Genomic DNA, 26,558 nt, shown 5'->3' with positions numbered 1-26,558 from the left:
GGCATTTACTTTTATAAAAAAAAAATAGCTATTCGCATGAATCCATACATCCATACTAATATAAATCTGAGAGTGACAGACATGATCTCACTGTCTGCTTTCGATAATATCCGATATAAGGTATATCTTCTATAGCGAGAAAAGAAATCAAATATATATATTTTTGTTAATCTTTAGTTGTAAGGATGAAGAGTGTATGGAAATATCAAATTAGATTTTAACATAAGTCCATAATTATTATTGATATCATATAAGATAAAACAGTTATTTTATTTGTTACATTTCTTTAAAATGTATAAAAGTTTTATAAGCCACACATTCTTCACTTCTAAGTCATTAAAAGGTTCTCATCTCATAAACTGCAATGTTATTCATAATTTCCTTTTTAATTATGTCATCTATATTCATCACAATCACATAATACACTATAAAATCCTAATTAACTAATTTTATTGGTCAATGAAACACTTGCATAAATATTGTTTATTATTATTTATTTTTAAACGAATATATTTTCCTTAATGACAAATATAAGTATATTTTTCACTTTCAAAAGTTGACCACAAATTAATAACTAAGTTCCTTAGATTATAATGAACACATAATTATTGTAAATATAACATTAATATATTTTATTAAAAAAATAAATTCTTACTTTGAAATATATTTAATATATCTGCTTACTATATACGACCTTGACAACCCTGTATTATGTATATTTCGAATAAAACCAATCTATTCGTTAGTAGCTTCAATTTGTGTAATGTCACCCATTTTTTTCACATTTGGAGCGACATTAAACTCACAACCTGTACTAACAAGTATGTCTTCCACTTTTACACCTTCAGCTAATTCAGTCAGCGTTAGACCTTTTTCTTTGTCCACTTCGAATACACACTGGAAAAAAAAAGCTAAAGTATTATATCAATGTCCTAATTTTGTACTTGAGCAGCGAATTCAGAGAATCCATGGAAAAAAAGAGATCTCCTGGAGCTTGGGTAAACATGAGGGTTCTACGAGGTGCAACTCTTAAGTCAATTTGTCTTACCCATTTATAGGATTGCTCAATATGGACGGTGGTTAAAATATTCAGATAATATGTCAAAAGATGTACTTTTAAATAATAGTGAAAAATGTTTAATGCAATGTAAAAAGATGGCTAGTATTGAAGTATTTACTGTAATAATACAAAGCCAGTTTTTTAATATTAGTAAAGTAAGTAGTACGTTCAAATGTGGGATTATTTGAGTCAACACTCAACATCATTGAACCGATAAAACAATACAAACTATATATTTAGAGGTAGATTGGGTGATACCCTTCCAGACCTGCCCAATGGTAGCTTCAATTAAAATCATTATTATCATTACTAACTAGTAAATTAAAACATATATAGCATATATGATATTAAGCATATCATCTAAATTATATATTTTTTTATCAAAAAAAATATATTTTAATTTTACTATAAATTGATTTACTTGATGTTATTTTAATATAATTAACATAGTAACATTAATTTTCTTATGATGACTACTTTTGCAATATATCGTGTGTTTATATATTACGTGATAACACAATCATGTATTAAAATATTGTGGTAGGTTAATATTAAATCTAAATCTAGATTGAAATAATTAAACATGTATCATTAATGGTGTTTGACATATGAGCGCTTATCTTTACTTCCTGTTTAGTATTTCCGTCGCTGCTAACATCGTCTATAGTCGAAATCACATTCACACTTTCTAATTTATATTTTTATATAAAAATTAAAATGTTGAATAGGCTATTTTTTAAATTTTTTGCCTACAAGACACAGGCCTAAAGGCACCCCATTTAAAAATTATATAATTTTATTCAAATCGTTTCGGAATGGGTGCGGGAATCAAATGTCAAAGTGCTTAGGGTCGTTGGATCAAGTCTAGGCCTGCATATAATTTAAGATTAATTGTCCTTTAATAATAGTTACTATATATAACCAATGACTCTATTGATTGCTGTGTTTACCTTTTCTGTAATGATCATGTCCACACAGTTCTTGCCAGTGAGCGGTAAATTGCATTCTGGTAGAATTTTATGGGCGCCATTTTTAGCAGCATGTTCCATAGTCACTACCACCTTAGTCCTTGGCGCAGACACTAAGTCCATTGCACCGCCCATACCTTTAACCATTTTACCCTAAAAATAAAAATAATATGGCTATATAATAATAATAATATGACTATTATATTATTTACTTCAAATGTACCAATATTTATATGATTGAATTATTTATTTATAACTTACAAAACTTGTTTAGCTTGGTTACGTAAGCACTCCAATATAGATTTAGCAATGGTACAAAAGTAAAGTATGGCGGTTATTCATATTATAAGTATATTAATATTTATAATTCTTTTAAATATATCAATGAATATTTAAAGTTGATTATAATAATATATTGATGTTTGTTACGTTATTTTTCAAAGATAGTGAATGTTGAATTCACGACATAATAATAAATTTAAAATAAATGATTCAATTATAACAATGACGTAACAAGTCCACTATTTTAGGTCATCACAACGTTTTGTTTGCCTTTATCAAAATTTACTTTGATTTATATGAATTCCTTTACACTAAGTTAAATCAGTGAACGATCGTTCTATACGTGACATACATACGCCTCGTAAACTTTTCTACTGTCCGAATTTTTTTTTTTTAATATTGTAGCAAGACATTAGTCGAATCTTACGAAACTTACGTTTTGAGCGTCTACGGCGATATATACGCCGCCAAAAACCACGAAAACGCCCCCTATTGACTACCTACACCCTTTTCTATTTATACTTACTGGAATCATCCAATTAGCTAGATCTCCATACTGTGAAACTTGCATAGCTCCAAGAATGGTTAAATCAATGTGGCCCCCTCGGATCATAGCGAAACTGTCATCTGATGAGAAATAAGAAGCACCTGCAAAAACAAAAAATAAATTACAATTCAACAACAAGACCATAAAGACCTTAAAACCGGTTTAAACCGGTGCCAGATAGGCAACTATTCAAATTCTTTATGTATTTACATAACGACTATAATACATATAATTATCTCAGATAAGTAACGAATACAGTGAATTGTTATTTAAGCTGTGTTGTTTCTTCACTGTTATCATATTAACTGGTAAAAATATATTCAATAAATATATGTGAAGTAAAGTACTGAGCGCCCATTACATAAGTAAAATTTATGGTATTTTATGAATAAAAAAATAATTATTTAATTTAATGTAATGTATCAAAAATTAATTTTGATATATTTGTCAAATATGCTAACAAAATCACCTTTAATTATCTTATCCTTAGAAGATTAGAATTCCGATTATTATTTTTATTTATTTGATGTTATTTTTATTAATGATACAAAAAATACTTACCAGGGAGTACGGTTACAGTTTCTTTTCCAGCATTGATAAGGTCAGGGTCTACTTCATCTTCAGTGGGAAAAGGGCCGAGACCAAGAATTCCATTCTCAGACTGTAATAAAACTTTAACATTCTTCGGGATATAATTACTAGCTAGCATCGGCATTCCTAGAAATAACATCGAAATGTACATACCATATAGTTTTATCACAAAGATAGATTTTAAATCCAATATTTTTTTAAATAATTTAATAACCTTACCGATTCCTAGATTGGCATGCATTCCATCTTTAAATTCCAAAGCAGCTCGTCTTATTATTCTTTCCCTCATAAGATCTGATGATTTCTTCTCTTTCTGTTCTTTTGGTTTCGTTATTGTTCTTCTTTCAATGCGTTTTTCAAATTTCTCACCTAAAATGATCCTCTGGACATATATTGACGGTACGTGCACAACGTCCGGGTCAATTTCGTCAACTATCTCTTCTACTTCAGCTATTGTAACTCTTGCAGCCTTGCAAATTGCTGGATTAAAATTTCTTGCACTCTTTCGGAAAATCAAATTGCCGTGTCTATCAGCTTTCCAAGCTTTGACTAATGCAAAGTCGCCAGTAATTGCCTCTTCCATTATGTAATTGAGACCATTAAACTGTTGCACATTTCGAGAAGCACTTGCTATATCTATCTGGACAAAAAAGAATGAAGAACTCATGACTTATATTTTTTTTATTTACCACATGATAATTTATCATCTCTACTAAATGACTGCCACTGTAAGAAAAATAAATAATGTCTTGGATCTATCTAAAACAGCGGTACTCAACCTGCGACCCACCCGGCTTTTGTGGTTGGCCCACTTAAGCTTTATTTTGAACTATTTTAAATTTTAAAGGTTTTTATTGACACCTAAATAATTTGAATTAAGCATCTGCTTGTTGCCACGGACACTGCATAAATCCGCTTATCGTTTAATTTAATTTGTAACTCCCGAAACCTAGGAAATCATGCCCAAGACACCATGACTAAGACATGTTTGTGGCCCCTATTAAGAAAAGGTTTTATATCACTTGTCTAAAATATCAACATTGTACTATATGCTTATTTATATATTTTTTAAATTGTTGCAATATATATTGATAGACCGCGGTATCGGTTATTTTGATAAGACATAAATTTGCCTCTAAAAAAAAATACCATGAGAATCATATACTAAAAAAATACTCTTTTATATTATATATAAAAGGTGGACTCAGTTCTGGATCTATTATTAATTCAGATTAAGATAAGAATTATTTAATTATGGTATATTTCAATTAATTCCACAATGGTAGTGTACAACGCCGCCTACAGATATTGTGGTGCCCTAGGTATAATATAGGTTTTTATAATGCAGACAAGTTTCATTATGATTTTTAAACTGAATAAAACCTATTACCTTAAGATAATACCTTAAGATAATAACTTATACCTTAAGATAAAAGAGTGTAAAAAATAACCATAAATTCAAGAGACTAATTATTATCAACTTAATTGATATATATGAGCTAGATGCATTTAGAGTAGCGAATCAAAACTACACACTTTAAGTGATGTTAACAACAAAAATATTGACACTTTTGATGTAATGCTACTTTAGCATGACTTCATCACAAACACAATCATTATTATTTTTTTACACCAGACAATATTTATATAAAATTGATAGAATGTTATATTGTATACTATATTATTATTACTAACACACCTTTCCATTCTTAGTATATTTTATTGGTGCTCCACCTTCATGAATTAATGTTCCATATCCAGTTGGTGTAAAGAATGCAGGTATTCCCGCACCACCAGCTCTTATCCTTTCAGCCAGGGTTCCTTGTGGTGTTAGCTCTACCTAGTAAGTTCCAATAGGGAAATTGATATTTATAGTTTAGGGAAATTTATATGTATATTTCCATAATTAAAAAAAAAAACAAATATAATTAAAGGGATATAGAAATAAACATACTTGCAAAATTTATGAACTAACATATTTGTATTGATTGGTTTGAATAAAATAGTGAAATATTTCTTTAATGTATTATATACTTTACATATTAGTACTTTACATATTAGTAGTATTATTGAATACTTACTTCTAACTCCCCATTCAAAAACTGTCTCTCAAATTCAGCATTTTCTCCTACATATGATGATATCATTCTTTTTATCTGTTTTTTCTTAAGCAAAATACCTAAACCAAAATCTTCCACTCCTATAATGTATAGAAAATAAAACTTTTGAAGAAAATTACTCCATGAAATAAATCAATTTTATCACCTAATAATGGGAACAATATACATAAATATACAATAAGACATACCTGCATTATTTGAAACAACTGTGAGTCCTGAAACAGGCTTTCTATTTACAGCCATAATAAGATTTTCTGGTATTCCACATAAACCAAAGCCTCCTACTAGAAGTTTCGATCCATCCTTTATATCCTTTACAGCCTCATTTACATCACTATATATTTTATTTGTTTTATTTACAGTGCTATATGAAGCACATGATAATATCTGTGACAATATAATTTTATTATATTTTTGATTAGAAATTATTCAATAACAAAGAAAATATTTGAAATATTTGTTTAATATTATTTAAAATTTAATTATCTTTTTAACAGGTACATTTATTTTGTAAATACTGTCCAGTATTATCGCAGAAAAAAATAAAGTATTAAAATAAGTTAGTAAGTATAATATACAAATAAGACCTACCTTCCCTATTGAAATAGTTGTAGGAGAAAAAGAATTCCATTTTAAAAGGAAAAGTTTTCCAGAAGTTAGTAGTACCATTTTAAATTATCACTGTACTAATTCTAACACACTGTTGAGTCCAGTAATGAGATAAAGACTGATAAAATCTTGAGAAAAAAATCGCAAAATGCGACAAAATGATAAGGTCAACCGGGTAAGATAAAACAATATGATATTAAGATCACATTTCACATTCACAGCTACAGTAAACACACGCTGTAGGCACTATTCTCTCGCAGTGAATGATATCAATATCACATTCACAAGCAAGTCACAATACAAACAAGTATTTTAAATAATTAATGCGATAAATTTACATACATATTCAATAGATAGCATTATAACCAATATTATATATATCACACAAATTGTTGAAATTTGAAAATATTTAAAAATACTTCATATAAAGTAAAAAATAAAAATGTATTCAATAAAATTAAATATGTAGGTACTTTTTTTAATTGGAATATTTACACATACTGTACTTGGAAGTTAGTATATATACCTATATATTTTGTATATAATAGCTCTGGATACAAATTATTTAGGCCAATTTTAAATTCTTGCAAAAAAATATGAAGCAGAGTTCCAAGGTATATATTTTTATTTCTATTCCAATTTAATTGTAATTTTGTACAATATAATCTTAATCTTTATAATAATTTTACCCATAAATGAAGGAATGAACTCTGGACAGAGCTGGCTATACTGATCTGAAACGTCATAATTTGACAGTTTAATAGTTACCGCGAAAAATGAAAATTTGCTATTTAAAAAAGTAACTAGGTAGGTAGTAAGTGAAGCAGCTTGGTAAAATAAACTGTAATCTGTTTCTGTAAGAGGAAGTAAGCCTATGTTCAACAGTTAAAAATAATGAAAAAAAAATAACTGTATACTGTTTTTTGACATAACATCTTAGTTTTTAGTCTTTTTTATCTCATATAGGCCAGCGTTTGACTGTTAACTTGCCTGATATAAAGCAAGGTCATGGTCACGGTGACACGGTCTAAGTCCAAGGATGAAGCAAGCTTGAGCTAGAAAAAAGGTTAGTGGCGCATTGGCGATTTAAGATATGGTTAATATTATCCCTTACAATTCCAATGTCTATGGCGGTTGTGGCCCATTTGACCACAACTTTTGAAAAAAAAACAACTTAGATTATGAATACCTATATTGTAGTGCTTTAAAGAACTGATATTATGTCTCTTGTGCCTGTAGTTACAGCCACTGGCTCATTAACCCTTCAAACCGGAACACAATAATACCAAGTATTGCTGTTTTGCGGAATATCTGATGAGTTTGTAGTACCTACTCAGACGAGTTTGCATATAGCTCTACCACCAGTAAAAGTCTCTAGTAAAACTAATATGATATAAACATTTATCTGTTTACTAACTGAAAGCATAACAATAATATAGTCAGATATATTACGATTAAATATGTTATTAAAATATTGATTTATAATAAAAATTAAAATAATGGTTGTGCACTATCACTGTTTCCAATTGTCAATCCTAAATGAAGCCAAAGGTTGTTTTATAAAACCGTAAGTTATTTATAAATTAGGCAAAGAACTTACGATTTACGGTAGGCACAGTTCAAAACAACATAAGTCATAAAGGCGCAGTTTAAGTTGGTGCCGTAATTAATTTGTTCGTGAAACCTTTCTGACAAAATCATATCAAGGATTTTATTTGTATATGTAATTAAATTAACAATCTCTTAATTGCAGTGTTGATATGGAGTAGTCTATTAGTTACAGAATAGATAAATGACAAGATTATCTTATCTATCTAGAATATTTATATGTGGAAGCTAAAATTAATCACTTTACGCTTCATCGAATTCAAGTGTCTTTTATTTCGTACTTCTTCGACTGTGGACTTCTAGATTTTTTGATTTTGTCTGTTTGTCCTGAGTCTAGGTGTAAATTTTCTATGTAAGTATATATTTACAAAATAAAAATAGTATATGTAGTATATCAGTTGTTTGATTTCCATAGTACAAGCTTAATTTGGGATCAGATGGCCGTGTGTAAAATGTCCCAGGATATTATTATTATCAATTATAAATAACATGATTTATATCTCACATTTATGAGACTATTTCTTTATACTTAGGTATACCTAACTTCTGCCGAATATTTTCTTACCTCCATTTGGGTAGTGCTTCGCAAACTCTTAAAGAAGTCTACACACTAAACCCACCGACTCGCTTACACAGTCCAAGCGGCTCTCGGTAACAAAGAAAATATCCTTTAACTACTGGTACAAATAGTAATGTATATAGGTATGGTATATTAGATACATTTTCTTGATATGTACCATTCACTAGACATAATACCCAACATAATCTTATATGTATTAAATTATCTGCATTTATAATTTACATTTAACAGTCAAAGGTTGACAGAGTTTGGTTGGTTGAGGTTGAGGATGGTTTGGCAGAAGGTATTAAATTATTGTTCTCGATTTCCATCAATGAAACTAATCGCGATATAAAGCATTGATGTATTTAACTACTATTACACTCCCCCTAAATATTATTGGATTATCATCCTTCGCAGGTCACACTATACCAATAAATTTGTTGTAAAACGTAATATTTTTTTTTCCATTAGAAAACGAGATTATTAGTGATAACTTCATAAACATTTAAAATTGGCTTAATATAAATCTTAGTTGAAAAAAATATATACTGAAATATTAAAAATGAATACACATTCAAATAGAAATACATATGTTTATTAAGAATATTATTATAATCACCTTGTCACAGTTACAATAAGGCACTTCAAATTGTAAAATGTCAAATAGGTATATATCAATGATAAAAAGCTTACATAAAATTAATAAGTTATTGTAATATATGAAATTTTAAATATAGGAAAACATGAAATTATGTCAAAGAGTGACTTCACAATATAAAAAATTATTATTCATTATGACAGATGATTTTTGTTTTCGTTGTTTGAAATAAGAATTGTGGTCAAAGGACTAGTAGATCTGTGATCTTCAATGCTATAGTAAGAAACCCAACTTACTATTGTGAAGTTTATGTTTATATTGCTGACAACGCAATTATTCCAAAACATTTTTGTTGTAACATTGTTTGTAACTTTTTTATATGACTTCTTATTTAAACACTAACAGCACATAGAATTGTAAAACCTAGTTTTACAACTATATCGAAAATGCATTAAATAATACATTTGTTTTTTGCGATCAAAAAACATTTTATAAATAGAGATTTTTTTTAATATCAATGTAAATTAAAGAGGTCAATTTTACAAAACATTTTTGGTCGACTTATAAAAATAAAAAATAAAATGAACTTTATGTTCAACATGCAATCCATTACTACATTTAAATAGAAAATATTTCAATTCACCTTCTTAGGTAATATTTTGTGTTAAGTAATTTAACACAAATAGATGTTAATTAACTTAAATAGCGGATGGTAATTTCGGTTCATTAGTATAATTTTGATCAATGTGAATTAAATTACCAAATATTATGTGACGTAGTTAAGTGATGTTCAGAAAGAATAAATGAAGCTGAATCATTATAATTAGACATTAATTGCCGCATAATAACAATTTCATACCATAAGTAACAGAAAATATAAACACATAATAACACTATAAGCATATCCTCTACTTAACAATGTAAATAATATACAATATTATCTATTTGTTATAAATAACTTATTTAATTATTGCTAATACGAAATCTTTTAATCGAAAGTTTTTAATAGTTTGATGGTACTCAACTTTTCAATTCCTACACGTATATATTTTTTAAAGTTTATTAGAGTCTTCCAGATCTAACATCAGTGATGACGCCCCAAAGTTCGATTATAAATTCATCTGTAAACCCAAATTCCTGGAGGTCACTATTGTCAATAGCCTCGGCAAGTTGCATCGAATTTATTTTCTTATCAGCAAGATCCCACATTTGAGTTGCTAATTCTGTGTCATTTATTCCCATAAAAGATTCAAGGAGGGAATTTATTTTATCTATGCCTGCTTTTGATTTCTCGTCGTGCTGCAATAAAAAAATAGTGTCGCATTTAAATACATATAGTAATAAAATCTATTTTAATAACATACAATATTTGTCATTCATGTTATCGTAATGGGAAAACTCGTTTAGATTTTTTTTTGCTTTGGAAAGTAGCAAACAAAGAGTCGTAGTTAAAAAAAATAGTTATTTACAGAGCTAGACTATTCACGTGGGCAAATAAAGCGATGGCGTGCCTAGCAATATATTTTTTACTTTGTTTATTGACCGATTTGATCACGGAGGCCATTTTCGGCAGAGAATAGTCAACTGTCTGTTGGGACAGCTACCTGACAAGTAGAGATTTCAGGCACAGGAACTTTATGTGCTTTCCGAGGCACGACTGTGTTAATACTGCCAACTTATAACTTACGAGGTACGACTGATAAATAATCCCAATAAGTTTTTATTGGCTCTATACACGATTAGAAACTAAGACCTTGAGATTTGCAGCCTAATAAGCTAGCCACTCGAAAGTATTTATTTGATTTTTTTACGTTTTCTACTTATCATTAGACATTAAAAACATCTTTGTCTTACCTCATTTTCTATCGTAGCTTGTCCATTAGCCTTAAATCTGAGCGTTTCTTTGCCTGATCCATAATTTTGTTTTTTACCGGACCTAGCACTGCCACTTTTAGGTCCAATGCTCCCAAAACCGCTTTTCAATGGTTCTACTAATCTTATAGTAAATGTAGTACCCTTAGGTATATCTTTCAATAGTTTAGCCACCTCATAATGTCTTTTACCGACCATGTTCTCTTCATTTAGTCGTTCAATGTGATCACCAACCTGAAGACACAATAAAAGAGAACAGTTTAATACGATAATAGTTTACTTCCTCTTGCTAAGAGGCGAATGGCCTGCCGTTAAATATAGGGCAGTTTAGTCGATTGACACGCTTCTTTCATGTCCAATAAAGATGAAATGTACATGAACACTTATTACTTTCACGATAAATAGAGATGATCTAAATTGTCGAACGTTCATTAAACTTTGTTGGTAGAGAAATAATAAATTTTAATTACAACGATTTTTTTTTGTTATATTACTTAGAAAAATTTTGTTAACGAAATATTTGGATAAGGTTTCGAAAAGTCAATTTCCTATTAATTTAAAATCATGTAACTATGTATTTTGTTTTATATTATCCTTTTTTAGAATATAATAAAAAAATTGTAAAAAGAACCGTAAAGTACATAATTTTTCTACCACAAAATTTGTCAACGATCATTATTATAAACATTTATTAAAATAAAATTTATATATAAAAAAAATTATTAAAAATTATAAGTGAAAAACTTAAGATTGGCCTTGAAAATTAAATATGTATATATTTTTACTATCATATTTGTGACCATGCGAGACAAGGAAAAATATCATTCTAAAACGATCAGATAAGGGTTTTTGGAAGCTACACCAGATAAACATAGGTTATTATTGATTAATTGAATCATAAATTATGCGAGTCAAATAACAAATAAATGTGCATTCATCAATACAATTTGCTACGTAAGCAATTATAATAACCGGATGATTCATTACAAAGGGATTTACAAAGAAATTCTAAAGAAACTGTTAATAAAGTTTTCTTATGAAGTAGGTACCTATAACAATGTATTAACTCTATAAGGCAATGACTTAATGTCTAATGCCCATGATTGTATTTCTTTCTATGGAGAATTATAATGATGCTATGTTACCTCTATATGAGGAATTCTTGCAACAATAGATCCTTCCTTTATTCGCTTTATGAAGGCATATCCTGCTCCGTTGTCAGTAATCGTTAAGCCGAGAGCGTCTTCAGTTTTAACTATTTCTATTTCCTTTGGCCGACCTTTTCGATGTGCGAATATGAAATCTTCTAATCCTATTTGGCCACCAAGCAACTTCTTCATATCCACTTTGTGTGTGTTTAGAGTGCAGAATAAAATCTGAAACCATAAACAGAATAATAAATGTTAATTTCCTTTTAAGTCAATTAGGTTAGGAAATCCTATTTGACACGCCTAGGTGTAGCGTGGCCATTGATAATAATTCAGCATATTTCTTATATTGGCTTTCTTGACAATTTCATTTGCGTAAAAACGCAACACCATCTATTATTATATCTACTATTCACCTATTTATTATATATTAGTTATTAATAAACAATATTGTAAATAAATACACAAAAGTCATGGGGCTGGACAAACAACAGTGTTAAAATCGTGCAGAGACTTCCTTATTGGAAGAATAGGCTTGCATAATTCATAGTATATAAACAATTAAAAGATAACATACACAAGCGAAATACATGTATACTCAGAATCGATAATATAATAGCTTTTTAAATTTATTATTAAATATGACTATTGTCTGAAATTGTCAGATATCATAATATGATAAGGCACTGCATAAATTTCGCCTTGACATTAAGTCTCGTTATAAAATCGAATACGTCTTATAAGCAACATGTGTTGGTTGTCGACTTTGAAATAAATAGAAGTATGTACCTACATAGGTATAGGTACAATAAAGAAGAGAAAGCGTATGAAAATTTCGACATTTTTGAATCGGAAAGTCCTTCATTTGTTTACAGTAATTGGTTATATGAATATGTTAGAATTTAAGTTTTTATATGGATATGAATGACTCTTAAGATCTATCCAACTACTAAAGGATCACCTTACTACTACTTTATAAAACAAGTGCAAGTTTCGTTACATTTAATGACAAGAATATTTTTATTTTTAACCTCGTCGTTGTCAGAGCTGAACTTAAATAATGGATAGTTGATATAGGGCCATTGTAAGGAATGCAAGTCAGATTACCATTTTCAAAGCAGACTAGCCAACTGCTCGGGAGATATTGTCATTAAGTGCACAAGTTTGTGCACGTACACATGAGTACTCTATTCCCTCACTTAAAATCCGATAAAAAGGCTATCCGATATGACCATAAGATCGAGAGGGTAGCAGATGAGTGTAAGAAACAGCTCCAAAACTCTGAGCTAATCAGAATTTTTTGACAGAAAAACCTTAACATAATCGTATATTGGCTTAATTCGAAATTTGAACACGGTTAAAAATAGGTTATTTCACAGACAGATTTCACATAATACAGATATTATGTTGACCCACAAATATATTTTATTAACTGTTACTCAAATATTTAACTGTTTTTGTATAACATTTTATATATATAATATACGGATGGCCATATAATAATAAATTTTCTTAAGAATAACATAACATGCTTACGGGAAGCATGACGTATCATTTATTTAAATATTATACTGAAAGATACTCAAATCTATACTTTAAAATTATTTGGTAATGTCGTCTAAAACAAAAAAGTATTGGAAAGCCCCCAAAGTCACACATCTGATGTATACCTATATATGTTATACTACGCTGCAAGGTCTGACTAAAATACCAAGCCAAACAAAAATGTCATACTGTAACAATTAAACCCCAATAAACTAAAAATACGAATTTCCTTTTTAGACAGAATAAGCACAACAACAATTCAAACTTCAAATTCAAAAGTTTGTTTTAAAATTTGTAACATTGCATTTGTAATTTAATTTATTTTTAAAGAACGTGATAATTTATAAAAGTTATGTTCAAAGCAGCCTACATATATAATTAAAATCCGAAATTAATAAAACAATAAAGTGTTTTTTTGTAATTGTAAACCAACATCCAGATACATCGTGTAAATACAACACAACTGACGTCTGATTTCTGTCTTAGCAAAAAAGATGTCAGAAGTGTACCTAGAATATTCTGTTGTTATTAGTGTATTTTACCATATTATCGTGTCCATTATAAAGGGAAATAATTTTATCTGAATCGATAACAAAATTGGTAAAGCTACTTTATATTCATAACTCTCTACTTCGCGTTCGAGGCGTGCAATGTTTTTTGTTTTCGCATGGATATTAAGTAATATATCTCTGGGTTACTATATAATACTCGTACATACGTACATATAGTCACGTTATAAAAACTAACGTAATATACATTATTGCGCCATATTATAAATATTATCTTTTGATTAATTCTAAAAGTACAGACTGTCTTTATCTATAGCTTATGTTTAAGTGTTCATACTCCAGCTAATAAGTTCATACAAGAAGATACAATATCTTGGTATTTAAAAGATCGCAGATAAGTTCGAAATAATTGAAGCAAATTAAACATTGAATAAATATTTTCCAACGATTTATCGTTTTATTGAAATATAAAGTTAAGTGACTAATTATTACAAAAATTAATATTGATCTAAATGTTTTTAAGTGTTATATAATGTATTAAGTAATGTACATTCGAAATTTACTTTTAGATTTTTTAGTCTGTGGTTTAAAATAGTGTATTATCATAAATATCAATCATTAAAATCATTAAGATACATTAATAAATTGAGAATATTTATTACAAAAGGCTACAACTTTCATATTGATTGATTGATTGAAAGTGATGTACGTATGTTAGGTTAGAGTTTGATAGTATCGTTTTATATATTCAAGTCTTTATTTAAAAAATACTTTAAAATTCAAAACCAAATAAACAGAACAACGTTACACCGAAAATGACAAACCGGAACTGAAGCTTGTTAGCCTCATGTACCAGAATAAATTAAGTTACTTATTATATATCAAGTAACAAAAACGTACAATATTTATATTATATTACTCTACTATATATGTAATAAATAAAAATAAACATTAAAAACCGTTACATGTATATATAGAGGTATTGTTCAACAAGTTGGATATACATAAATCCTTTATAAAAGTATTAAAATTTGAGGCATCGATAAAAAAATTAAATGTCGTAACACTCGAAATACTTTACTAACTTTCGACTTTCGGCAAACACGACTGCATAGCATTGTATTAGTAAATTCTTATACTCGTTTAGTCGACCATCCGGTCCTTGACCTACGAGTAGTGGGTCATAACACTGCCATAGATAGTATACGCTTTCAATTTGAATAATAATGAGAACTATTCGGATGACAATATCCCATGTTTCAATTATTTGTTTATAATTTTCACAGACTAAGTTAATCGTTATATCAGAATATTTTGCTGTAATTTTTAGTGATAATTAATATTAATAATAATTTGTCGACTTGGACAAATTAATGTAACAGTAGTGCTGTATGTAACACACGAGAGGCTGCCGGCTGCGCCCGTGGGCCGTTCTACTTCCTGGCCATCCAGCCGTGCGTGCTTCCGCAATGACAGTTTTGAACTAATTATATAAGCATGCAATAATACAACACTGCGATAACTTTCCGATTTTTATAACGCAATAAACTAAATATTTTAAGCTCGTTGTTACACGTATGTCATTCACACTTGTAAAATATTAAGTTACCAAAGCCTTTCGGGTGCATGTTACCAGGCACTTGGTCGGTTTCCATTTGCATTGGGGTAATTGTCACTATACACCTAATACCTACATACATATTTTAAACTATCGCATATTATAATAAAAACACAACCTTATTTAGTATTTTTATAAAGCGTGAAATATCAAGAAATTGTTGAAACATTTTCGCCAGTGACCTTTACTGGCCGATCGTCACGGTCGTCTATTGTCCTATTAATTACTTACTGCTGCTTGCGATTTCCTATTGAATATAATTTCTTTTAACTATTCTCCGTTTATTATTTTCTGGAGTAATGATTAATGATAAATTATTATTGACACGATACGCATTCATCTATTTATATAAATACCATGAAGTTACCGCGTAAATAAGATCAGCGACATGTACATTTTTAGTATTTTTGACAAATAAATTTTATATATGACATTGACAAAAAAATATATTCAGACATTATGTCTTCATTTATTATTTTATAAATTATAATGTGTCATGTAGGTTATTTAGTATTACTATAACATAACAATAATAATAATATGTTCATTAAATATGTTAAAGTTTGTTGAGTATGATCGGCGACGTCAATAATACTAAAGACCTTTCTTCATTGTCATTATCGTCATTGCCTTTGCATTTTGTGGATGAGTGTTTTCATATAAACATAATGAGTGGACTGCAGCGGCAAGAGGCGTTTATTTCATAAAGCACTAATCTATCGTAAAATCGTCTCATTTTTAAGTTAAGACAGCATACTTCACATATTGTTGTTGTGCCTGATCTCAAGAAGCTGTAACATATGATGAGCACAGTTCTACCACACAGTTACAAGCAATTTATTCTCATTCAATTTCATTTTACCGTGGCGCGGACGACAGAGAGACAAATCTTCGTCCCCAAGGTCGGACGAGACCTCTCGCTGTGAGCAATCGAGCCGGCGTTGCTCCGCAAGTTATCGAAGTTGAGGGTCTTAGCCTCCTTCTACGCGGCCGTCATGGTCCAGAAAGAGACGGCAGAGTGGAAAAGGGAAAAGGCCGATCCACTGTTTCGGCCCTTCCACAGCCCCGACGCCCGGTTCTTAAAAGACAGGGGCAATTGACGCGTGGAGTGGGTATCTCGCGTTACCTTTTTCAGTCGGCCCTGAGTCGGACGACAGCCAAAATGACCTCGTGCTGTCTTACGAAACTAGTAAGGAGGGTGAGATCACTTTGGCATCCCGAGTATAGCTCCACGCAGCGACAGAACCGCGGATGCGCTATCTCAACACAATCAGGAACGGCAGATTGATACATTATCAGTGCCTTTGAAGAAATCCGTGCTGCTATTCTCTTTAGCACCAACCCAAAAGGAAATAGGACAAAGGTATCAACCAATTGAACCCGTTGGTCTCTTAACGCACATCGATTATACGAGCAAGAAAACGCCACAAACAAGGTATGCTGGTGGTGAACCAATCCATTGTAACATTTCCAGGCAGATTTAGCGTCATGGAAATATATTAAATAAGAGTAAGTAAGAGTAATTATGATGATGATGAGAAGAGGGCAGGGCAAAAGTATTTAATAGTAAGTACGCATTTTTAATTAATTAATATCACTCAACAATACAAATTATCATAACGTGGGAGACGTTATAATTGTTACTGTAACTAGTTACTTTACGAATCAACATTACTAAGATAGATAATATGCGATTTCATGAGTCATTTTCAGAACAGTCATTACAATTATTGGGCAACCTTACGTTAGAATTACCAACCAATTATTAAATGAGTAATTATTTTAAATTATAAATTTATATTTAAATTAACGATTTTGCTCAAATTTTGTATATACTTAAGGTTTTGCTTTATACGTTTATCTATCTAGACTTTAATGAAAAAACGCAATTTTTCACAAAAAAAAGGGAAGCTAAGCTCGATGGCCCAGGTACTAATATTAAACAAGGGTATATAATTATTATATAAACGTGTATGACAAAAGTAATCTAGGTTTCAATTGTTATACTGACAATGATTTCTTAAGAAATATGCTTCTATCTCATTCTATCTTTAACCACTGTGACTGACATAAAATAACTTAATCAATCAATGTCAAATATGGCAAACATGAGGAAGAGTTTTGACAAAAAAAAATCTATCGCGCGTTCTAATCACATATAGATAGTGGCAATATGTCATGTAATGAAATATTAATGAATTGGTTAAATCGCGGTCCTTAATCAACCTTGAAGATTTATTTTCAATAATTGTAAAACGTTGAATAAGCAAACAATTAAATGACTATTTTTTAACAAATACAGTTTGTTAAAAAATAATACAAAACATATGGCGTGATTGTATCTTTTCTTCAATCCGGTGAGGCCGAGGTCTATGTATATATATAAAAATTTACAGAATTCTTTAACAATTTTTGATTTTCAATTATACATACACAATGAACATTAATGTACACTTCGGAAACCGAAGTTATCTCTAAATTATTATTAAAACAAAGTCTGGTTTAATACTATAATAAGTAAATAAATAAATAAATAAATAAAAAGTCGATAAAATTTACCATTTATTTTAAGCAAACGATATCAGACCAGCGGTAAATATTCCTAATCCTTATGACCTACTTATCCACGGAAGTCAATAAAATATAAGGAAGCATTTATAGATTAAGATATGTTTATAACATTTATAGAATATATTTTTCTTTAATGATATCTATGTATTAAAATTAATTAATTCATCCGATTAAGTTGAGACAAACTTGCGTGAGTTGAGAAAACACAGAGAATTTGTGACTAACTGCAATACTTAAATCGAATAGGCCTTCTTTAAGATTTATTATAAAAGATTATAAAATATGTCTCAAAAAGCATTATTCCGTATATTATTAAGGTAGTATCAAGAATGAAGGAAGTTAGTAGTAAGTAGAAATATGTTGAAAAAAAGTGTGTAATGTACATAGTGATACAATTTCACATTTACAATGTATTGATATATATATATATATATATATAATATATATAATGATCAAATGCTTGTAATGCTTAATTTATTGTATGATTTCCTGTATTAATTACAGGTAGCATATAAATTGTGTTACATATCTTAAATTGTAAATTATAGAATTAAAAAAATATAAATCACAAAATATTTTTATAATAACTACTAATAAAATTATTGTTATAAGTGGTTTTTTTAATTGAAATATTCTTACGATCTTATTGTATGAATACAGATCAATAGAATTTTTTTTTTCCGGAAAAGAATATTTTTATCGCAATTATTTGAATATTAATTGTAATAAGAAATGCAATTAGTGTCATAGAAAAGTGCTAACTGTTCATATTTCGTGCAAAAAACATGTTGACTTGATTTTTTCTTATCATAACAATGTCAGCGTCAAACTATTAATAGTCATAGAGTGATGTCACGGTAAAATATAAGAATAATAACCGTACAATGGATACATGCTAAATATGTTAATGCTAAACAGTATTATTTACGAATACTGTAATTATTAATTATATTTTGAGAGAAACTACCATACCATAACATAGTGGGTGAAGTCAATATCAGTAAGCTTGTCCAGCTGGAGGACCCGGCAAGAAAGTTCGACGTGCATAAACTTTGTGAAGCAAATCTGTAAATCATTCATGCTCGAACTTCGATACGAATCTCGTTTTCGAAGCAACTCATTTAAGAAAGGAAGAAAAACCACCTACGTGGTTCTAGGGCACAGACCCGCTCATTCAAACAAGGACTATAAGTCACGGCATACCAAAGTCCTAGTAGAATCTCATTAAGGATATCTTCAGTCCTTAATACATTAATTAACCATAATTTGTTTGAAACGTATGTTGAAACAAAACGATGAAGAATTTCCAATCGATAAATGAGGACATTTTTGCAATGCACATTAAGATAGAAGACAACCAAGACCAATACAGAGTAGCGCGCTCAGCGCTTGCAACAGACCGAAAACGGCAACGCCATCTCGAGTCGTTGTCAAAGCATCGTCTCTTTGAATACCAACCACCAGTGGTTTTGTCTGCATGTCAGAAACGCTGCAAGCAAATTTATCCCCTTCGCAATCTGAATGTAATGACTTTGATTGAACATATAGTTTAGAGTATATACTTTCAATAGCTATGCCGCAAAAAAGTATGTATTGGCGGGCGAAGAGCCTTTGCAAAGAACAGGCTGGTTTAATTTCGATTCGATTGTCCGCCAAAGAAACATTTTCCATATCATACTTGAATTAATCAGAGGGGAAAAAGAGATCTATCATTCTCCGTCGACTGTTATAAAGTTACTATCTCTTATCTTTATCACACATTAATTCTTATCAGATTTAGTTTAAAAAACGAATGCATTTGTAAAATAATAATTAGGTAAATTTAAAAATGTCGGAAAATTACCCGCTGTAGTTAAACCATTGGAAAATATCAAACTATAATAAAAACGATACACACGTTCGTAACTTTTTAATATTCATCATATATAAGGAAATTATTAAATATAATTATTATTTATCTTTATTTTGGTCAGATAAAGTAACTAATGCCGCGAAATAGTCTCTTTCTTGCAGTAATCCTAACGAAAATTCAATAGTATATTTATGCAATCCAAGTCGACCTTCGATCTGTGGCCGAATGTCGTTATTAATTTATCACATTACTATTTAAACTACATAATCTATTCGACAATCATTTTTAACAAGAACATTATTCTCATTTTTGACATGTGATCATAGTAAAAAAAATATCTCAGAATTAAATAGATTTGCAAATTCGCTGTTTGTTTGAGGTACGTATTATATTGTCGAAAGGAGAAATGAAGGCATGAAGCTAAAGATTAAAGTTATACCACTAGAAGGTAAGCACTTAGTGTACTCTTTTTGCAATATTATATATTATAATAATATCAGCGAAGTTAATAGGACTAAAAAAGCGGAATAATAGAAAAAAAAACCCATAAGCTTGTCACTGACCCCTTACGACGAACGTACTTATAGAGAATAAAACCCAAATGAAATGAAATTAGGTATGTGACAATAACTACATTATCGTGTTAATCGAAATACTATTCGTTAAGAGCGCTATTACATTTCAACTGTATTTTTTTCATTAAACAATCAACTTAAATGTTCGTATTTTGAGAAACTAAAAGACTGAAATTTTTAAGTTATTGAAAAATGAAGAACAGTTATTAGTATAGTTCATAGCAGCCTCAATTTTCTTCATTCGGGTTTAGCTATCTATAGAAAGTCAAAATATCAAAGCTAGTTTTATGTAATAATGCACCAATGCACTTTTTTGAGGTTGTAGATTGAACTACGGTACTGACCAATTTGAATGGAAAAAATATAATACTATAGTTTAAATAGTGATTTAATTCATAGCGGCCTAAAATTTTGAAATTAGTATGAATTAACTATAAAAAAAATTACATTCAAAAGCAAAAAACTAGTAAAAACGCTCCGAAATAGTTGTGAATTTCTTCATAAAAAAAAAAAATTATTAAGAAAAATTTATACCAAAATTAACGTAACTTCATAATGAATTAATTTTTTAAATCATTTAAATATATTACATATATGTATAAAAAGACTTGAAAAAATATAATAACAACTTCTAAAATGCTACAAAATTCCATGTGTTGGGCGTTCGAATTAATTACTGTGCGAGCGCTTCTAGAAGTACGACCTATGACGAATTTTTGAGCGCCAAACCACGCCAAAAGATAGAGCGTGAACTGTATAATGCGACTACCTATTGTAGTACACATATAATAGATATGTATATTTTTTAATCTGGTTTAAATAAATAAATCAAAACAATTAATTTTATTTATTAAAATATGTTACGTTCTTATAACTAAAATTTACAAAAAGCAAACATATAGAGCTAATACACAACCATATAAGGACCAATAGCGCTACGGTTTACGAGCAGCACACAAGTCCCAGGTTCGAACTTTGGTCTATTGTCATAATTCACAGCATAACCTTTATTTAATTGGAGGGGTAAATAACTAAAATACTAGGAAATTCCTTGAAATGGGGATGCTATTATTCTTAAAAAAATACTATAAGAGTGTACACGACGGAAGCCGTGGGTGGATAGCAAGTGGCAGCAATTCGAATGCACACAAACTCAATCACTGAACACACTCAAACCACACTGTGTGAAAAGGTACTCAAAGACTCAAATTTCACAAAAATAAAAGAAAATGTTTTATTGAATATTGAGATATCTGCGGGCTAATGAAATAATATAGAGCTTGTATAATGTTGGTAAATAGATGTTATAAAAAGCTAATTTCCATAATCAATATATGTTATAGTACAATCATAAAAGATATCTTCATAATGTATAAAACATTCCAATCAATTAGATAAGCAGTTTTCTCATTTTTTAAATATTATGTATCACTACATGCCTATTTTAAGAAATGAGCAATTTTAATCCAATTTATAATAAATTTCCAGTTATATAATTTTAACATTATATTATTTTAACAGTTTCCAAAACTGTTAGTTACATGATAGAGTGTCTTTATGCATTAAATAATAGTAAATATATATACTTTAGGACTTTGAATAAATCAAATAAATTATGGTTTAGATTCTTTAAAAAAAGATTAAGAACCATAAAAACTTAGAAAAAGTTAATAGTATATTCATAATTATATTAATATGGTTTATGATAACAATGTCTATGGCAAGACATATCTTTATTGTACCACTTAGTTGATATGGGATATTTGCTGGTCCACCTTTTAACAATACAAAAAATGTAATTCGCAGAAAGTACTCAACAGAACATGTTAAAACATTTATTTTCAAAATTATATAGTAAGCCTTATGAAGATAAGTCAATATTTATTTTTTAAATTGTTATGAAATTCGAAATGCTACTTACATCTTCCGGAGGAAAGTCGTAACATTCTGCTATTTTCTGATAAAGCTCTTTAACATTTGAAAATCCAGAAATAAGCCCAAGGGGACTCCCCTGTGCCTGTTGACAGTGAAACACTAATTGTGACTTCTGAGCACCGTTGTTATTGTCCAAACCGTTAGATTGATGGTTCTGTACGTCTTCCACCGGTGGAGGAGGTACCGGTGGCGCTGAATACTTTGGCGCCTTCTTCTTAAACAACGACATCACGAAAAATATCACTAAATAACTGTAAACTTAAGTTACTTTGTAGTAAAAGTTAACGCGAACTCATTACACTCCCCTACAGCAAAAATCAAAATTATTCACATTCAAAGCGGAGAACTTGCGACAATGTACATGTGAATATCATCGCGTCATAACTCACGATAAGGTATCATTCAATGACGATATTGGATAAGATTATGTGGAATTCTATTGTTGAAGGTTCTATGAGAGCGAATAGTTTGTATCACGGACAGAGACAGGACGTTTGAATTATTGTTAATCGGCTGACAGACTGTCGACACTCGACTCGACTGAGTCAACTGTCAAGTGTCACTGTCAGGTGACGGTAATGATTGCAAATTAAAAAGATGGCAAGGGCTGTGTCGGAAAAGCATACCTAAACGAGTACGAAAATACCGCCTAGTTTAAATTCACGTTATAAACTTACTGTGAAATTCTACTATTCTGATATATTTGTATTTTAATTATCCAAAATTTTCTATTAACTATCTTGTATAAATCTTTTGCTGCTCAAAAAGTATATAATATTTTGGTGCATACATATTAGATTAAGTATTACTAAATTATTTCCTTCAATAACAACGTTGTTATAATTTATGTTGAGACTGTTATACAATTAATAAATTATTATTATCAAAAAATCTGATAAAAATAAATTGTATAAGAATTTTATTATTTTAAGAATGTTATGAATATAAAAAGTTCTGTCATAGAATCGAAATACTTATTATTAATATACATAAATATATTATTATTATAGATAATAAAACTATTAATAGAGAAATACACTTGCTTGCAAATATAATTAATTACATTTTAATAAATATTTTTTTTAACAATTTTATTTAATTTGTTTTTAAAATGCAATGTAATTCATTTGAAATATCGTAACGTTTGTAATACCATTGTTTTAAAGATGATTAATATTACATATTTAAAATTTGATTTAACGTTTAAGCCTTCTCATTTAGTCGAAAATTTGAGCAGCCGATCTAATTCATAATATATTGTAATGAATGGTATATGAATTGAAAGCCAGTTACTTTTCTGTACGATGGTATAGAAAAATATAGGTAGGAAGGTTATTTATGTTAAAGTGCCCAAAAATAAGGGTTCCAACCTCTTAAAGCTGTATCAGAATGAGAAAGATTTACCGCATTACACCGACTATCAGACCTTAAAACAAAAAATTGTTGAAGACGATATTTGTAAATTCAATGTGGTCTAAACAGTTTCACTAGGTACCGTTTATCCGAAATCGTACCCAAACTTGTTTCGTCCATATGCGGTTTCGAATTATAATTATAGGTGCGACGACATCGAACGAAAAGCTAAAAGGGTTGCTAAGCTATCTATAAATGATTTTATTTTATTTATTTCGTTAACAAAATTGCATATAATTAGGTAGTAAATATATGGACAAAATAATAAAATAATGAATTGTATCTCAGGAGAGGCAAATACATAAAAACAAAATTCAGCGGTTATTATCTGCGCATCCCACCGGATCAATATCAAACATTTAAATTAATTATAGATGTTTTATTTAAAAAAAAAATCGTAACCTAACATTACAAAATAAATGATTGTGTCCTGCATTGCGAATTCGTTAGGTAAACAAAGGACAATGTAGTTACTATGTTATCAATGAATTTTTAAATCATAAAATAAAAATTTTTGTAAGTAATTTTGACAATCCTTCTCGCTGGAAGGAACACGATTATGGATTTAGTGGCATCGCCTTTATCGCGTCGATGTACTCGAAAATATATATTAGGCCATGTTTTACGACACTCTACGTAATTTTTATAAACCTGGCAGAAAAAGTGTAAATACAGCTGAGTATAATTGCCCTGATGATAAATTAATCAGGACATATATATATTTTCTACGTAAGAGTTACCGGATAGTTGGATGGATAGTTAATATTTTAAAAAACTACAATTACTTTTAAAGAACCAAATGTTTTGGCTGGGAATACATGGAACATACACAAGTACTGATTATCATACTCATATTACCCTGCTCTAATCCCTTACTGCAATTAGCTTAGGTTTAGAAGCTATTTCACACTCCCATTGTCTTATTATCCTAGGGAACTAACATATTGATAATACTTCCTCTCGAGTAATCAACAAGCTGTAATTGAGCATTTCTGTTAAAGTTTTGTCTTAATCCTTAACATAATCAACCAAAAATAATGTCTTACTTTCTACATAGTGCCCCATTGTATTTGCTTGCTTAAGCACTTAAATTTTTTTTTTCTTTAAGATTAATATGAAATTTATTTCAAATAATTAAATTTTAGAAATAAAATAATGAAATATTTTATGATTTTTTTATTGACAATAAGCAATAAGTTTACGATGAGGCAACAGCTTTCTTAGGAGTAGGCTTTCCTTCCTTGAAACCATTGCGGAAACGCCTTCTGACAATTTTGAGGTGACGCATACGGCCAGTACCTGTGGTCTTCCTGCGTTTCGCCTTTACTGACCAGTGGTCTGAAAACAAATTGAATAATTGATGTTAACAGAAATTAATTTCATACATAAAAGACAGCAATTTGACAATAAATTTATAGTATATAGTTTTCAAATCAATTTTTATCAATAAAAATAAGAAAACATATAATTTCATGGACGTCAATTCATTCATTATTGTAGTAAAAACGCAATGAAGGCAGACAAGCTAATAGGCCACTAGAGATAGATACAAAAGAATAAAGATGGATTTAAGATATTTTGTCTTTAAGCCAGTAATTGCAGTGGCATTTAAATTTACCCAAGCAAAATATTACACTTATTAATCTGCATATGTGTTATATATATATATCCAGAAAAACCCTTTTCAAAAGTGAAAACAATGCCACAATATAACATTTTTTGAATATCATACACAGAAACAAAGACTACTCCTCTTTCTCTAATCTTTTTTTATGAAAATTTTCTATAAAATAGGTGTTACTATCTGAGTAGTAATTGAAAAAAGGAACAATATAATATGAATTCGAATATACAGAAACTAATATAATTAATACTTTATTTAATAAAATTGAATAGTATAAAATCACTGTACAAATTATTCAAAAATGGCATAAGAATTATATTACAAAGCCATATCTTTGAAAATTCAGTAAAAATAATTTACCTACATTTACAAGGAACTATTTTAATTCGAATAGCTCCGCAATCATTGTAGGATTAAATAAAAGTTGAGTTAATATTTACATATTATGTGAGCAATAACACGTTCAAATAACCTTACAATATTAATATGTTAGAATTACACTTACAAGATCGTAACTTAGCTGCAGGATAACCGCACTGAGCACATTTAGATTTTTGGATATGATAAGATGATCTTCCACATCTCCTACATAATGTATGTGTCTTATTTCGGCGTTTACCGAAGCTGGATGTACCCTTCGTCTGAAATATTTACCAATAGGTTATTTTTAAAAGAACACTAAGTGATAGGAAAATATTGAATATGATCAAATAAATGCTTAATCCAAGATTGTTTTCATTAAAAATTTCATGATTAAATATCACATTTACAACGATATTTTACGATTTAATACAAAACTTTTAAATTACACTACCATTTTGTCGGAATTTGACAATCAAAGGACGATGAAAGAATCGAAACGATGTTGCCAGTTTATCTTTTTCAATTGTGTTGCCCTACATCCTAATATTATTTCTTAAAATTGTGTTCTTATAATTGTATTTCTGAGGA

The 26,558-nt window shown here is 29.4% G+C and overlaps 3 protein-coding genes across 3 annotated transcripts; all 3 read right to left on the bottom strand.

Moving 5' to 3' along the window:
- Positions 1–477: 477 nt before the first annotated feature.
- LOC126768817 (succinyl-CoA:3-ketoacid coenzyme A transferase 1, mitochondrial) lies at positions 478–6,497 on the bottom strand. The gene is made up of 9 exons (XM_050487161.1): positions 6,160–6,497; positions 5,757–5,955; positions 5,530–5,648; positions 5,148–5,288; positions 3,668–4,088; positions 3,419–3,574; positions 2,837–2,958; positions 2,011–2,181; positions 478–897 (listed from the first exon to the last, which is right to left on the bottom strand). Exons 1-9 carry the CDS (start codon positions 6,235–6,237, stop codon positions 736–738), a joined length of 1,569 nt encoding a protein of 522 aa, XP_050343118.1. The 5' UTR covers positions 6,238–6,497; the 3' UTR covers positions 478–735.
- Positions 6,498–8,931: 2,434 nt separating this feature from the next.
- LOC126768829 (PDZ domain-containing protein GIPC3) lies at positions 8,932–23,100 on the bottom strand. The gene is made up of 4 exons (XM_050487177.1): positions 22,557–23,100; positions 11,963–12,193; positions 10,800–11,051; positions 8,932–10,244 (listed from the first exon to the last, which is right to left on the bottom strand). Exons 1-4 carry the CDS (start codon positions 22,797–22,799, stop codon positions 10,008–10,010), a joined length of 963 nt encoding a protein of 320 aa, XP_050343134.1. The 5' UTR covers positions 22,800–23,100; the 3' UTR covers positions 8,932–10,007.
- Positions 23,101–25,144: 2,044 nt separating this feature from the next.
- LOC126768846 (60S ribosomal protein L37) lies at positions 25,145–26,517 on the bottom strand. The gene is made up of 3 exons (XM_050487201.1): positions 26,422–26,517; positions 26,113–26,248; positions 25,145–25,321 (listed from the first exon to the last, which is right to left on the bottom strand). Exons 1-3 carry the CDS (start codon positions 26,422–26,424, stop codon positions 25,182–25,184), a joined length of 279 nt encoding a protein of 92 aa, XP_050343158.1. The 5' UTR covers positions 26,425–26,517; the 3' UTR covers positions 25,145–25,181.
- Between the last annotated feature and the right edge of the window lie 41 nt (positions 26,518–26,558).

Source organism: Nymphalis io, chromosome 5, assembly GCF_905147045.1.
Source record: "Nymphalis io chromosome 5, ilAglIoxx1.1, whole genome shotgun sequence".
Lineage (NCBI taxonomy): Eukaryota > Metazoa > Arthropoda > Insecta > Lepidoptera > Nymphalidae > Nymphalis > Nymphalis io.
Note: the sequence above shows the minus strand (reverse complement) of the source record. Positions and strands in the feature narration are given on the sequence as shown.